Source organism: Drosophila hydei, unplaced genomic scaffold (genome assembly GCF_003285905.1).
Source record: "Drosophila hydei strain 15085-1641.00,03,60 unplaced genomic scaffold, DhydRS2 tig00008122-arrow-pilon, whole genome shotgun sequence".
In the NCBI taxonomy this organism is placed as follows: domain Eukaryota; kingdom Metazoa; phylum Arthropoda; class Insecta; order Diptera; family Drosophilidae; genus Drosophila; species Drosophila hydei.
Window position 1 is genome coordinate 1,280,416 of NW_022045833.1, and position 17,451 is coordinate 1,297,866.

General features: G+C 35.8%; 2 protein-coding genes across 2 annotated transcripts in view; one reads left to right on the plus strand and one right to left on the minus strand.

The window, feature by feature from the left end:
* LOC111601122 (rap guanine nucleotide exchange factor 4) overlaps window positions 1–17,451 on the minus strand; it is a 63,692-nt gene that overhangs the window by 44,117 nt on the left and 2,124 nt on the right. Inside the window, exons 2-3 of the mRNA XM_023317618.2 lie at window positions 10,640–10,782; window positions 10,443–10,537 (exon numbers count right to left, since the gene is read on the minus strand). Coding sequence (XP_023173386.2) covers window positions 10,443–10,537; window positions 10,640–10,782 — 238 coding nt within the window. The remainder of the gene's footprint in view (window positions 1–10,442; window positions 10,538–10,639; window positions 10,783–17,451) is intronic.
* Window positions 1–17,451, plus strand: part of LOC111601628 — a 60,108-nt gene that overhangs the window by 20,139 nt on the left and 22,518 nt on the right. The gene's annotated exons all lie outside the window — the stretch shown is intronic.

A 17,451-nucleotide genomic window follows, 5' to 3' on the forward strand; every position in this document is an offset into this window, starting at 1 on the left:
CAACGATCACCCCTCTATGCAATTCTCATACTTTAGTTACTTTCCCTTTAGTTAATCTTATACATTTTCTATTTTTTCTTTAAGAGTATTCAATATTCGCCCATTTCCATAACATTTTAATTTGTGGGGTATTTATGGTAATTGACATCAAATGCTGGCATTAAGCTTATTGGCATGGAAAACAGCCAGAGTCGCATTTGTAAATGTTTTCATACGTTGAATGTTGTTGTTTGTAGGCCTTAAATACACTGACACACACACGCACACGCACACAGCAGGCAAACATATGTATTGTATACGTATTTATATGTATACATAATCAGAATGATGGCAAAATTTTGATATTTGCATGTGTTGTGTAGGCGCCCTTTCATATTTGTTTGTGTAGATTTTGGGCACGTTTTGAGTTTGAACGTGCGTAAATTTATGAGCAGCACGTTTCAAATATAAATCCATAACCCCGCGCTCCCAATAGCTTTAATATTCCATTTCACTGGACTCTAATTTGTTGTGTTTGGCAAAAAGTAAAGAAAAGAAAGCAAATATATATAAATTATATATTATATGTTTGAGGTTTTTAGTAGCACCTCGATGTGCGCGACTATATTTAGCACCTTATCAGAGCATAACAAACATTTGCATACACATAACACATATATATTTATAGATATATATGTATTTGTATACATCAATAATATTTTTATAGCGACTGTGACGCGCTTATCTACTGTCTGCTATGTAGAAGTTATGGTAGAGCAAACCGCTTGAGCTCGCCAGGCTTTTAGCACATTCAATGCGGCTTATCTCTAATCAATACAACATTGACAGTTTTTGGCTAAAGCCGCTGATGATAAGCTACACAAATAATTGTCATTTGATTTTGAAAAATGTATGATTTTGCTTACATATTTCTAGGCAAATATTTTGTATTTATTTTGTTATTTATTTGAGTGCAAATAAAAAAATTAGTGGATGAAAAAACATAAATTAAAAAATATGTAGAAAAAAGTATTCATATTTTAAAAAGTATATTCATATTTTAACAGTGGATTTTAAATAAAAAATTTAAATAAAAATTAAGAATTTAGAAATATGTATTAAAATCCATAATAATAATTTGGCTTCTGTTTGCCTTGAGGCCCACTTATTCTTCCGTTAAAATTTCTTATACTTATGCAAATATATTAAATATATATTTTTATAATTTATATAATATAATTTTCTATAAATACTTTTCAATACTTTGTCGTTAAATGACTAATAAAGTGTAGAGCTTGCATCAAATGCAATAAAATATCTTAAATACTTTTCTTATATAAAAAAGTATAATTAAATTAAAATAAGCTGGCATTTTAGTACCACTTTCCAGTTCCAAATTAGCTTGAAATATATACGCAACTTTTCAAAAAGTATTTTATGCTAATTGCTGGAATTAATTTCGAGATTTTTCAAATTGTTAAATATCAAAATTAAATAAAATGCATTTGGAACTTTTTTTGGCAACAATTAGCAAACTTTAAATTGCAAAATAAGAAGAGCAAAAGGTATCTCAAAAGAGAGTGAGACAGCCACAGGTGCTAAGCCAAAATGTACAAAAGCATAAATGCTTTAAAGTTTGTATTTTGTTTTGTTATTCTTTTGGTCGGGTTTTCCCGGAACGGCAGCATGTGCGTGAAAATAAAAAGCCAAATGGAAATGTCAGTTTTCCGGCAGCGGGCAGCGGGCAGCTTTTAGATGTTGGCAATCAAATTAATAAAGATAAAAGTATACACACATACGTTCGCATGCTCGTTTTTATGTTGTTGTGTGCAAGATAAATAATAATAAAATAAAAAAATTGTTGTTATTTTGATAAGCGCGGCATGAGCATGGCTATGCAGACACCTAGCCACAAGCTGTGTGGGGCATGTGGCATTTTTATTGCAGCACGCCCACGCACACCCAGACAGACAGAGAGAGAGTGAGCGGGGGGAGAGGGAAGCTGCACACATTCGCAGTAACACGCTCTCATGCATATAGCCTATTAAAGATTATTAAAAGCGCCTTGATCTCAGCTGGTGTTATTCATGGCGCTGTCTGCCACACAGCGCCCAACTCTTTGCCGCACGCGCTCAAACTTATTGATCCATAAAAAATATAAACCATAAGCATTATTAGTATTTGATGTGCCTCAGAGAGCAGCAGCAGCAGCAGCAGGCACTCAGCGCAGCTTATGCTCCTGGGCATGTGTGCAACGCGTCGCACTTTGACCTTCGCCAAGGTTCTTGCAACATCCCGCGAAGCATTACATTCGCTTAGCTCCCCTAAGTAAACTCTTAACAAGCATTTTTCTTTTCAATCTTTTTTTAATTGGTTTATCATTAATTTTCATTAAGCGAAACGCACATAAATCTCAATATTTTGATTGCCTTCGACCGCCAATTAGCTAATGATAATTTTTATACATATATCTTCATATTGGCAACTGCATTTTTAGCTGAGACTGTCACTGTCACCGATAAAGCAATTTATCTTGTTGCCTAGCTGTGCGTTGAGCTATGTAAATATTTATCGACTGGTTGGCATTTCGTTTAGCAACCCAAATGTAACCATCCATCATATAGCCACAGAGCTGCAAACGCCTTTTCTTTGCCTCATTTATACCCTTTGGGCAGAAAAAAGAGAAACAAGAAAAAGTGCAAAGTAGGCAGAATGTGACCCAATCGAACTTAATTATAGCTGGAATTTAGCTCTTCAACTTTCCTTTTTCATGCACTCTTTGAGTTACGTTCGAGCGGCAAAAAGTTGCCCCAAAGAATGCCCCGAGTTTGTTCAACTTTTTTGTCGCTGATCATTTTAAAGGCATGCTGAACTAGTGAATATGGCAGGGAACATTTCATGTTGCATATACTTTTTGTGAAATAAATTATGAGAAAGCTTTAAAATACAGTTCTTATGTTCTCTAGGTCATTTGAGAGTGTTTCTTATACTCTTTTGCTTATAAGTAAAAAGGCATGACAAACTGCTGATCTGCTGATTTTTTGTGTAATAAATTATGAGAAAGTTTAGAAATATATATTCCTTGTTTTCTCTAAGTCTTTCGTTTTCTGTAAATAATAGACATGACAAACTGCTGATTATGGCAGTGCATATTTCATGACATGCACAAAATTTAATTTAATATTTTCACTTTATTATTTGCTCTACTTTCATCAACTTCTAGAATTTCTAGCAGCTACAGGGTGTCTGTTGTTCATACCTCTTAAGTGATTGCAACTTTATTTCGATTTATTTAGATTTCACTCAAAGAAAATGACATTTGTTAATATACAAATTATGCAAATCCAAATGAATTGGACTTTTTGTTAATATTTACACAAGAGATGAAAAAATACAATTTTAACCTAATTATTTAGACTTAGAGAGTATTTGCATGTTTATATAATATTTTTGAAAGTTTTTGAAATTTTTTTTTTAATTTTGTCATTTTGTTATTGCTGTTGCCATTACTCATTTAGCCGGAAGTGCGAAGCGAATTCTTCTGCTGCCCACTGTCAAGCAAGCTGAACTTGAATTGCCAACAAGTTCTCGAGCTGCCCACTGTCAAAAAGTCGGTATCTTACACATATAGAGTAAAGAGAGAGCATGACTATATAGAGTTTTATCTCTTGCAATTGGCATTTGCTTAATTTTACAGCTGTTTGTTTGGGCAGGCATGAAAATATCAGATTGTAAAATAAACAAGATACGAACCTAGGAAATTCCTTTAAATTCTGATTGCAATGCAGTTTATCCACTGAGTTTGTGCAGCTGTCTTTTTTTTCTAGTATTTTTTTCTGTTTGCAATTTAGTTAGCCTTCGTTGCGCTTGCATTTGGATTGAATAAACATGAATGGCATTATTATTGCGTATATTGAGATACACAAATTGTGGTCATAAATTGTTAAAAACAATTGCACTTTGTTGCTGCTGCTGATGTTGCATAAACAATTGCAAGACTTGCACTCGAATAATTTTTATTTATTTTCGTGTTTACACTGGTTTTTTGTTGTACCTGTACAGGTATTTAGCTTGCAGCCATAATAATAATTTAACAACTTTATTTCGTATTCTCTGTAGTTTCTTTTCCTACTTTTTGCAATATAAATATTTACACACACATTCGGTACGCCCGCGCATAGTCTCAACGAGCAGCGCCCACGGCGAGGATGGTAATGAAAGACGACAACGCTTTACAAAGCGGAACGAACACACGCATTTACTTGAGTTGTCTCTTCGAAAGCAAAACGAGATAAGATATGGGCTATAGAGTAGTCAATATATGTGTATATATATCTAAACCGATACCGATGCCCGATTGAGATGCTTAAAGCCAACGTACTTTAAGGTACGTGCGGAAAAGCTGATCGCGCCGGCGCCCAGACTCAACCGCAGACTCAACTCTGTTCAACTTTTAGACCCGTCAGCCGCGACTCGTCGAGCGAGTTGTGTTGTGTTGTGCGCTGTTGGAGTGTTCAGCACGTATTAATTTCTGTAGCGGCAGCAAATGTATCCAAAAGATACATTCGGTCGCGCACAAACGCATACACGTCTGCCCCTACCCCCGGCCGTAGATACTGTTGCTGTTGCTGTTGCTGCGGCTGTTGCTGTTGCTGTCGTTTTTGTTTTTCTTTTTGTTTTTGTTTCCTATGTGGGCTACGTCGTTCGACGATCGCTATGAGATTAGCGGCCCAACTTGTTTGACAGAATCTGAACATACAAAACGTGCGCATATTGCTCTGATTTACATTTACATTTACATTCTCCCAAACAGTTTGAAGGGATGTTACCATAGAGCATATGCCTAAATATAACTATGTGCACATATTTGTATGCCTGTACATGCATCTATAAAGTCACTTTTAATGAAAAGCGACAACTTGTTGTTATTGCTGTCTCAAGTGGCGCGCAGCTCCAGCATCTCTCAAGCTGTGTGCCCTGTGTCAAGCACAGCTCGTGTGCATTATCTTTGCAATTGTCAGCGATTAATGACACGAGCTGAAAGTGACTAAATCCTTGACAAGTGAGAAATACTTGCAGGGAATTAGTGTTGCTCGTCAAGTTGCTCATTTTTGAAGACTTAAGCTGAATCTTTATTTATTTTAGTGATGAAATTTAGCCTCATAAATTTGAAATGCAATTTCTAGAAACAACATCTTATATGAAGCAGTAATTTTTTTATTGGCATTTCTTTTACTTTTACTGTATTTTATTTAATTTGTATATATGTATATATAAATAATAATTTGTATATATATAAAATATATATATTATAATATATATAATATAATATTAATATAATATATATATATATATTATTGGAAAATGAATATCGTATTTATAATATTGTCATTTTAATTCTAATATACTTGCATTACATTCAAAATTGAGTACTTGTCATGCTTGTCATAAGAAATTCTTAAGCTTTATACTTTAATTATTTTAAAGCTCACTGCAAGCTTCATATAACTGAAAACGGATTAGTAAACTTGCACAGCATGGGAATTTATATAAAAAAATATAACTAAAAAGCTTGCAATCTAAAGCTTTAAGTCGAGCTTTCTAGCTACAATAATACAATTCAACTTATTTAAGCTATTTAAGAGCTTCTTTTCAGTTAGCTTTGATTTTCCTTTTAAATGAATTTAAGCCATTCTTTTATACCCTAAGCCTCTTGAAGCTTTATTTAGCTTTCATTTATCTTATATCGGATTGTTCTCCTTAGAGTTTCACAAGTTTAAATCATAAAAAAATAATAATAATAATAATAAAAAATTAATAATTTTAGCTTAATTAAATAGATATATAATAAATATAAGGCGCAATTTAGAGTACATTTTTACAATATAAAGCGCAATTTATAGTAAAATATTTTACAAACCTCGCATCATTTTGGAGACCACTGACTGCCATGGCTTTGTTCAACATAATCATTATTTTGATTAAATATTTGCTTTATCTATAATAAAATGTCACACCAAACACAACAAAAAGCAATAATCAATTGCTAAATGGGTTCTCAAACAAAGCAATGTGCCAACTCAAAGTTATGTAACTCTAAAAAAAACACACTTTATTTTAGTTAACTTGACCTGAAGTAGTTAAACTTCGACAATTTAAAGTCAGATTTTCTTAAATTTTAAATTCTCAATTTAAAATTTAGATTCATCTGCATTTCCATTGCCCCTTTAAGCTCGTCTCATTGCGGCACAAACAAGTCAATATGTGTTTTGTCTACTCTTAGTTTGGCTGTCTCTTTGATTGTCTTTGATTGCGTCTGACAAGTTCATCAGCTGGCTGTCTGGCTCGGCGTATTTGCCTAGCTATTAATGGCCAGTTAGTTAGTTAGCTGGTGTGCAAATGTGTGTTTAATTAAAGCACAAATGATTAGATAGTCCAAAAGGAAATTGCCAGCTTCTGCTCGCTAACGAACTGATTGACGCCGGACGATTGACGATTGACGACTGACGATTGAGTTAGCCTCTAGCTGTAAATACCTATGATATATGTCTTCCGTCGACGCTGTTGTCGTTGTTTGATGTTGATTTTGATTGTGATTGGCGAGCTACAGGTTTGCTCGCATATGCAAATGCCTGGGCCATAAAACTGACCAACTTGGCTAAGCGGCAGTTCGCACCGCAACACTTATTAACTAATTAAAGAACTGGCCAAATGAGGCCAGACAGAATGCTGTTCTTTGCCTAAATAGGTTAAAGTATCTGTTGCTGTAGCTCTATCTCTCTCTCTCTCTCTCTCTCTTTCTGTCTCTGTGTTTGCTTGTCTTGACCATTGTGCCAGGCGGCTTTTTTTATATTTTTCTTTTTTTGACCAAATGTGGAATGCTTCCGGCTTTTGTGTGAGAGACGGAAATTGTGCTCGCTGAAAGCTGCAATATTTAAATGGGGTTTATTTGGTTGCTGTTGTTTTTTTTGCGGCCAGCCGAGAAATTTTATCACTCTGGCCAACATTGCTTTGGCTATTGAGCTGTTTCGCCCACAAAATGCTGTTGTTGACATTTCTATGCTGCAGATATATACATATATATATCGTATTTTATCTATAAATATTTTTACTACTTTCACCATAGACGCCGCCTACGTTTAAATCCAAGTTGAACTTGAATTTCGATATGCAACTCGTGCTGGGTGGCCATCAAAGTTGTAGTTAAAGCCGAAGCAGGCAACTGAGTTGGCCTAATGATTGTCTAATTATATGTGGGTTAACAACATTTTTACTTAATATATATATTTTCATTAGTTTTGATGAGTTTAGGAAAAGCACATCGCAGCGCGGCTAATTTGATGGCCAGGCGCGCCGCCAACTATAATTATAACATAATTTTAATTGGTGTCGGCGTCAACACAGCTACAGCAACAGCAACAGCAACAAAGATTAATTGTGTAATTCCAGACGAACTTGGCCGAGCTACAAGCAGCAATCTTAAAGATACACTTCGGTTGAAGGGCACGCTGCTTGCAGCTGATGGCCATTGCACTCGCATATTATGTAATTATAACGGCTTACAGGTGTACGCTGTGCGTGTGTGCGTGTGTGTGTGTGTGTGTGTGTGTGTGTGTGTGTGTGGGTGTGCTGCTGCCACCCTCAGTTTTAAATTCCAAGTCAAAGTGAAACATTTATAAATGCTTTGCAATTTGTATCTGTTGGCCTGTCGAGCTGCTGCTGCTGCTGCTGCTCGCCTTTCATTAGATAGCTAAATTAGCTATGCTATGACGTGAGCTCATATCATCAAACAGCCAGACGCTGCTCCTCTCCTGCTACGCTAACTATGTCACGTGAGCTGCCGCTGCATGGAAATCCGGTTGAGCGGAACTAGCACCAAATGGTCGCCGCAAGTCGCACATAAATTTTTTCATCTGCCTCTCTCTCACTCACTCTACCTTAATTTGTCTATTTTTTTGATGATGAATTGCAATGCCTTCGCTCTGCCACTTGAAATTAATTGTGTGGCTATTGATAGGGCCTCGACGTGCGACGGCTTCCCCTTTTGTTTGTTTGTTTGTTTGTGGATTTATTTTTTTTTGGCTTTTCCCTGGCTTTTAAATTTAGCTCTTCTCTTGCTTGCTGTTCCTCTTCGAATGTGAACAGAAAATTGGGTTTTGCGTGTCGCACGCCACACGCCACACGCCACACGCTGCTTCGATCCACAAAAAACATCAACTTCAACGCGCGCCGCTCATTCATTAAATTTACCTTGTTTCTGCAACTTTTCTTTGCTACATAAAGTGTCAAATACAGTTGCTTTTCGCCAGCTGGCCCGAAATGTGGCCTAGAGCTAAGTAAATATGCATAATTTATGGCCCTGTAATTGTGAGCGTTCGCCATGGGCAAATTTTTCTAATGCTTCTGCCTAAATAAATCAAGTGAAAAATTATGCAAAATGCGTTCACACAGAATTGGGTCATAAAATTAACGCTTTAAGGACACTGATTGAGCTCTCGGTTTTATTTTGCCAGCGCTTTATACGGGGATTCAAAAATCAAAATCGCAAGAGCAAATTGAGAACGAAACTCTGCTTATTTTTGCTGACTCTTGGTTATATTTTTTAGTCACAGTCTTAAGCAGCTAATGCATTAGTAATTAACTAAAAAAATAACCACAAAGAATTATCAAAGTTTTGACGCTGAACCTTCTTCGGCTTCTTTTTCTACTTTTCCATAACAAATTTGTGGCTGAAGCCCTTAGAATTTAAGTTTATTTGCTCTCGCTGCGCTTTGAATACATTTAAACCCAATTTTCATATAAATAAGCATCAAAATACGAGCTATGCTGAGCTCAAGTTGTATAAGGCAATACCCTTTTCTGACCAAATAAGAGCAGTAGAAAAGCAAATTGCAATAAAGCCGAAAGGGCTCAAAGTATTACCTTGCTTCTGGCTTCATTTTGAAGCTATAGCCATGCCATTATATAGGGTATAGCACATTATTTAAATGGGCGTCTTAGCTGTGGCTATAACCATGCCGTTATGTAGGGTATAGCACATGCTGTCGGTGCTGGCTGTGCTTTAAGCAGAAGATTTAATTGACAAAAAAAATGAATTCAGCATGTGTCGAATGTTGAGCTCGGGCTTTGTTTAACATAAATAAAGGACTCGATTTTGGTGCAGGGAAAATGCTCTGAAATCGCGTAAATTGAGACGTGAAAAGACTGAGTTGCCTGGCTGGAACTGCGGGTTTTTTTATAGTTGCAAAGTTATGCAAACAAGTTTGATAGATGTGAAACAACTCATGATTAAATGGCAAATTTTATTCCGTATTTCAGCAGCTAAATGTTATCGATAAATTAAATCGCTGCTGAAATATATATATCGAGAGTAGTGTCACTCTTGCTGGGTCAACATCTATGAAAATCTCCCTTTTTCCTAATAAAAATTCCACTTTATTAAAACAATGTAAATAGTTTATGATTTAACACAAGCGCGCAACGCTCTTAAAAGTTTATAAACTATTTTTAAAAGTGTGCTCAAATTTGTTGTAAAATGTCATTAAAATGCTAAAACAGTTTTCAGCTTTCATAAATGAAAATTTATTTAAAAATTAGTTGAGCAAAGTTTGGCACTGATGTTAACCGCAGCGCTGATTAGTTTAGAGCTCGTGTTACCAGCGAGCGTCCTTCATGGGCCACTTGTACATAATACTCAAATTTCTATGGCACCCGAGCTCACACACACGTACACACACTGACACAGACGTCAGTTAGCTTGGCCTGGCCATGCGCCCATTTCAATTAGCCGACACCTTTTTGGAGTGGACATATAGCATACATGGAGGAAAAAGCACAGAACCTAAATGAACTCGACCATGTACTCGAGCGGGCCAGAGCGAGAGCGGCATCGACAGCCTGTAAAAACGACGGGCCAATATCCGTGCGGAAATTAATGTCCTGTGGCCAGCACAATAGTAGAAAAAGCACAACGAGAAAAAAAAACATAATATCAATGAGAAAAAAAAGCAGGCTAAAATAGAGACGAAGCAACTGAATGCACAATGGCGCTGTCAGCAGTTTCGCAACAGATAAGAGACCAGCCATGGGCGCATAAGCCGCAATCCAAAGCCCAAAGTCCACAGTCCGCAGCCCACGCCCACACAGAGCGCCCGTAACCACATAACCCATTTGGCAATCGAATCGACATATTGAACATGCCCAGACCCCAATTCAGACTACGGCTCAGGCTCTTCGCTGTTAGTTTATTCATGCATAACCATTTTTTTTTGTATTTTTCCTTTTTTTTTTGCTATCCTGGCGATATAATCGACATCAATTATATTGTTCAAACCGTGCATTGTTTTCACATGACATGACAGCCATGGCGCTTGACAATAGCTGACATGTGGACACATACATACATATATCTGTGTATATGTATTTGTATTGCATGAATGTAATATTTATGTGAGTGCACTCACCTTTCCGTCAGCATCGGAGTGAGCGTGATAGCGCACCTCCAAAGAGCCGCCCAGCACCGCATACCAGAATCGTCCCTGTTCACCGGCGCGAAAAACTGAACGAAGAAGCAGAATTTGTTATTAAAAAAAAATGAGAAAGAAAAGGGAATTTATTTAATATGTATTGTGCACATAATTAATGCTTAAATTTCACTTACGTGTGACGCCCTTCTCCAAGTCCTCGTAGAATCCGCACATGGCCAACTGCTGCAAGGCTGACCCTGGCAGGCGACACAGCGGCTCCACGCGTCGCAAGCGACAGGATATTAGTTCCACATCACGTAGGTTGCGATCACAAGGACTGAAAAAAAAAACAACAACAAACAGATGCCAACAAATGGCACGCAGTGTCAACACAAAACAAATTAAACTCAACTTCAAAGACAATAAAAAAGTTTCGCTTTATTTATTTTTGTGCGCTTTTATGGACCACTTACTCAATAAGCAATAACTGAAAACAATAACTTGCACTAAATCTACTAGTTAAGTCATTCGAATGGACATTAGTTGCGGCTTGAATGGAATGGAAATTACTTTTTTATATGCCAAACAAATAATTGCTTAATGGAACCAAGAGTTAAATATTTATGTTATATATCTAGCTTGAAATCACATTGATTATATATGATGTATAGAAATGTTCTATTTTAAAATTATAGAATTCATTTCTTACTTAATTTTTCAACTATTTTTTCTAAGTATCTAAGTATAAGTTATATATTTAGTTATCTTTTCAAGATATTTAAAACACTCGTATCTATAAATGATCTCACATTTTCAAAAAAAAAAAAATATATTGTATCAATAGCAAGCTTCAAATACCAAATATTTTTTCAGCTATCAATCGTAGCTTTCTATTATATATTCAATTTATACCTTTTTTATCTGCTTTTATATATACAGTAGGGAGCAAAAGTGTTTCCATAGTTGACACTTTCAACTTTGTGAGTCGATAATTTCTAAACGAATAAAGCAAATCAAAAAAACTTTTTTTTCCAATAATATGTATTTAATTCTTAACAAATTGCCGTATATAACAAAAACAAAAGTTAATCAGTAAAATATTCAAACGAAGAAAACTGAAACAAAACGCATGTGTACAATTTTGCACCTTCCGATATTCTTACTTTGGTTTGATTTCTTAATTCTCTTATCGGCAATACACATGCAGTTTTACCCTTATATGTTTTATTTATGCATTCTACACTTTTATGATCCAGAAATCCACGTGTTTCTTATTATTTGAAGTAGATTTGTTAATTTTAGCAATTAGTCTACAAAGTACCGCGAAAAAATGAAGAAGCGTTCGTCAGATGTCGAAAATAGTATTATTAGCCTAACTGAAAGTGGCTGTTCGACTCGTAGTACTTCAGATCAGCTTAATATTTTTCATTCAGCGGTGTCCGAAGTCCAGAAAAGACGCAATGGTACATCCAAAAACACTATTAAAGGCCGCAAACGACTCTTAAAGGACTCTGACGCCAGACTGATAAGCTCCTAACACCGAAGAAGGCATCTTTGGACATAGGGAAAGACGTGAGTCGGCGGGTGGCTAGAAGAGCACTAGCTAAGGTTGGATATGTGGCAAGTGTGAAACAAAATAAACCAGCTCTATCCGAGAAGAATGTCAAGGGTCGATTGAAATTCGCCCGGGAACACAAGAACTGGACTGTAGATGATTGGAAACGTTTTATCTGGTCGGATGAATCCAAGTTCAACCGTTTTCAATCAGATGGCAAGCAATACTATTGGTACAGGCCCGGGGACAAGCTTCAAAAACACCTTGTGAAGCAAACCGTTAAGCATGGAGGAGGCAATGGGGATGCTTTACTTGGTGGCTCATTGGACCATTGCATAAAATTGATGGTATATTGTTAAAAGAAGACTATCTCAATATTTTGAAAACCTGTCTACCCAATTTTCTGGACAAGTGTGCACATCCCGTAAAGGAAATCATTTTTCATCAAGATGGGGATCCGACGCACACTGCCAAAACTGTCCGCGAATGGTTACAAAACCAAGATTTTATGCTGATGGAGTGGCCAGCTAAAAGTCCCGAACTCAATCCGATTGAGAACCTGTGGTCAATCGTGAAGCGACGGCTCGGGCAATATCAATCAATGCCATCCAACCTAGACGATCTTTGGAAGCGTGTAGAACTGAAGTGGAACCGAGTTCCAAAGGAAACCATAGAAAAGTTGGTCGAGAGTATGCCAAACTGAATAAAAAATGTAATAGCTAATAAGGGCCTGTGGATAAAATATTGATTTAGAATCATATTTAATTTTTTTCACTGAAGGTGCAAAATTGTACACATGCGTTTTGTTTCAGTTTTCTTTGTTTAAATATTTAGCTGATTAAGTTTTGTTTTTGTTATATACGGCAATTTGTTAAGAATTAAATACATATTATTGGAAAAAAAAGTTTTTTTGATTTGCTTTATTCGTTTAGAAATTATCGACTCACAAAGTTGAAAGTGTCAACTATGGAAACACTTTTGCTCCCTACTGTATATATATATATATATATATATTCTCCACATATTTCTATATATTATATAAATTATCTGTATAATTTTTCATAATAATTACTTTGTTAAATTCTCTCTAGCTTCTCTCTTAGATAATTTACTTAATATTTACTATGTAAATTGTTATATTTTACTCTTTCATATATTGGCTTGCTGAGCGTTTTCATAACTTTTCGTCTGCTTAGAAGTGGAGCTCTACTCTGAAGTATTGAACACTCGTGTAGCTTATAAAATGTTGAAGTTTGTTGAAGCCGCTTACGAGGAGCGTGGCAAATCGAGAATAATTATGTGTGCTTCAGCATAAGGAGAATGATTTAAAGCTGGTGACTTGGCCGGTAGATAAAAGCAACAAGAAATACCTTCGATTATTCTTGAAGGGCTTCGCAAAATCGGCAATTTCTATATCACAAATATATAACAATAATTCAACTATTCAAGCCTATATCACAAATATATAACAATAATTCAACTATTCAAGCCAAAGATTTAAAGCCATGATTAGTCGAAATAATCACTATTTTCTGCCTTATCTAAGGGCTAGGATTACCATGTTTGAGATGTATGAATCATTGCTAACCTGCTACATTTACATGCTTATAGATTCTGTGCATCTAGTGATTATTGTATCAGTTTAGACTTAGATTTAGTTCAACTTCTTTACTTATGTCCATTTTGCAAAATTCGTACTCGCTTTCATATACAACTGGCAAGTTTTGTCTAGCTTTTAGGCTTATCCAGCTTTTCACTTTCATTTTCCTCTGTTATGCATTTCTCTTTATTGTTGTTTGCTCAGTTACAATAAACAGTTATTTTCTTTTAAATGCCTTTTAATTGTTTCACCACCTAGCTAAGTTTCTTTTTTAACAATTTAAGCTTAGCCTTTATAATTTTTTGTTTTTAACTGCTGTTTCTTTTCGTGCTGTTATGATATTTGCAATTTTACTATGCTGTATTTAACTGCTGCCTAAGAGACTTTTAAATAATTTTAAAGTGAATATTAATAATATATATATATACCCAGTCTGTCACTCTCTGCCTTTCTCAATATTTTGCTCTTCCTTAATTAAAAAAGTCTTTGCAAGTTATTCCTAGAAAATAAAAATACTTTTTCGAATGATTGGCAGAGCTCAAAGTAAATGGCGAAACTAGATCAATCACAGCAGCAGCAGCAGGCAGGCAGGCATTCTCTCTGTGGTCGAACAATAGATCCTAATAAACTGCGCAAAAATATATACAAAAAAAAAAAAAGAGTGCGCAAAGCCCAGAAGGAATGCGAATGAGTTTGAGTATTTTGCAGTTTTTAAATGAGGCGCCATTCAAAGAGCTGTTGTTGTATTTGTTTTATCGCTGCGAAGGCGAACAGACAAGGCCAGACAAATATAATAAAAAAAAGAAAAAATATGAAAGAATGCCATGAAATGGAAATGCAAATGCAAATACAAATGGAAAAGGAAAAACGCAAAGAATAAAAATGAAAATACAAATAAAAAGAAATACAACAATGTTGAAATTAAAAATTTGAATGCCATTTGGACATGGCTTGTGCCCGAATTAAATATGCAAATAAAACATTCGCATTTCGGTTCGTTTTCGGTAATATTCTTATTTTTATATCGAAATAAAAATGCATAAATAAACACTTAAAGAAGGGGCTGCACAGCGGAAACGGATGCTCTGGCTAAGAAGCAGCAAGCAAAGAAGAAGCAGAAGTGAAAGTCAACAACTAATTGCCAAGCGTTCAACTTTAGATAAGTTTCTTTTTGGCCTGCTTTCAAGGAGGCCAGCATGGATTCATCTATATAAACTTAAGTCTGGGCAGTTGGTCCACTGAGAGGCGCCACTGAGTGCAGCCTTCTCAACAAGTGACCTTAAGTAGCACATAAAAGCTATTCAAGTCTTAGGGACAACGGCTGTGAATATGGCAACGAAATTTGGACAAAAACGACTTTTGAGATTTACTTATGACTTGCCCAGGAGTAGCTACTAAATCACATTAAAACTTCAGATTCATATAAAAACTGTGTTTGGCTCTCTTTTCAATTAGTTTCTGAATACTTTCGTTAAAGCGTTTGCGTTGTTTTAAAGCTTTGCCTAACTTTGAAAAGCTCTTTTTTGTAACTTACTCATCAAGTTTATTTTTGAAAGCATATTAAAGCTCCTGATTTAATATTGAAGCTCTGCTCGAATACATATAATTCGTCAAGTTAATTTCTAAATCAATATTTTAAATCAATTAAAGCTTTAAGTTGTCTTTTACAGTTTTTATATTTAATCAATTAATATTTTTTAATTTATATTTATTAATTAAATATCGCAAATATAAAAGAAAATTTAAAGGCTTATTAAAGCTTTACTTCACTTCAAATGTGGCCTACCCCATTTTGTCTTTTTTTGTCCCTTAAGCTTAGCTTAGGTTGTTCTCTTTTATTTGGTGTTATTACATTGGCTTTGCAGTTTTTATAGACACATGAAACTTAACTAAGAAACTCATTAAATCTCTACTACATTTAAAATTTTATATTGCTAATATTCTAGAGCTAACTCTGCTCATTTCCCTAACAACTTTTGACACATAGAGTATGCACTTCTCATTGGAATTTTACTTTAAACTTGATTTCTAAAGTAAATATTTATTAAAGTATAAAAGCAATCACAAAGTACATGGCAGCAGTTTTTAAAGCACATCTTACACAAAAGTTAAAGCTCGCCCTGCCAACTTCTGACTAACTAAAGTTCTGTCTTCTCTGTTCGCTCTTTGCACAGAATTTAATTTAAAATTGAAGAGCTGCTTCTGGCTAATGTTATTCAAGCTCATTCTTTTTTTGTGCTGTTTGCTTTTTAAAGCTCAGCTGCAGTTGCTGAAAATGGCAAATGAGTGTGTGTGCGTGTGTGTGTGGGTAATAAGCAAATGAACAAACTCTACTCTGGCATAGACAGTCTAAGTTGAAATCGTTGTGTTCTTTGGTTAATTAAAAATGCCATAAAATAGGCAGATGCAAAAACCGAAACGAAATTTTCGCTCTAAATCAAAATCAACAAAGCTGCCACCAGTCTGTGAGTATGCCCCAGCTGTGCGCGTGTGTGTGTGTGTGTGTGTGATGCTGGATGCTACTTTAATATTGTAGTGTCTACTTTTTGACGCTGGCACTGAGCAACTTTTGCCGCTACTGAAGGTGAGCTGTAGCCGGAGTTTGTCTTTGCCCGCACTCATACATAATTTATAGGCCATGTTGTGTATGGGCCCTCAGCGACTGGGCGTTGCCAGTTGTTGCTGTCGTTAACCAAACAGCGGCACGGCTAAGTGCCATGTCTGCCACACACATAAATATATATGTATATATATATAAATATATATGTGCGCATTATATAGGAGCAGCCAGAATGTAGCCTGCTAAATAGGGAATTTCGGCACCGGAAGCATGGCTCTCCCCGGTTGTTGTTTATTATAATAGCATTTTGTGGTTTCTGCCGAATGCAAAGCTGCCTTTTTTATAATTGTCCTGTTTCAGCCAAAAAGCAACAACAAACCGCAAAAGAAGCGTAAAAATAATTTAAATATTTAATGCGCTTGCAGCTCTTAATAGCGCCGCACACGTGTCGTATGATAAATATGTGGCAAAAGCACGCATACGCCACGTAACACTTCAGACTAGAACCAACAGCATCATCAATATCAATTGCCGGCTAACTTGGCTGGTCCGTTCTGCCGCCACTCGAGCTGTGTCGTGCTGTGCTGTGCCGTGCCTTGTTAAACTGCTCTGATCGCTTCTGATAAGCCGCATTACCGCATTACGAGCCAAAGATTTGGCTGCGTGACTTTCGAGCTGTTGCCATTAATTTTGGCCCCAAATTAAATCATTTATTCTGTGGCAGTTGCGTTGCGGCTCCAACTTCGACATTGCTTTATGGCCAATCGTTACTTGGCTAAAATGCAAACTCGCCGAGTTGGCTTAAGAAAAATGCATTCAATTCCGCTTGTAATGCCAAGCAAAAGAAATGCTGTTAATTATGCTCTCTATTGTGGCAGCTACTTTAAACGGGTATGCTGTGTTCATTTGAAATTGATTTCTTAGAAATGGAATTAGTAGATCTGTTCTGGATTATCGTAGTTATTAAGATAGCCTCAGCTTTAAATATGTAGACTGACATATATTTTTACCTCTCTACTTTAAGCATTGTCTTAGCAGTTATATGCATACTCTTTAAACTGGAAGGCTTTAATTTTTTATATTCTAGTCAAGAATACTTCATTTTTAAGCTCATTACAGAGTATATTTGAGTCGAGCATATACCTCGTATATTAAAAGATCTTTTATATGCAGTCTTCAATCTTAAAGCCTTTACCTTTCTAGATCACATTTTTTTTCTTATATTCTACTCAAGAATATATAGAGTATCTTCTAGTCGAGCACAAAGCTCTGATAATGAAAGTTCTTTCAT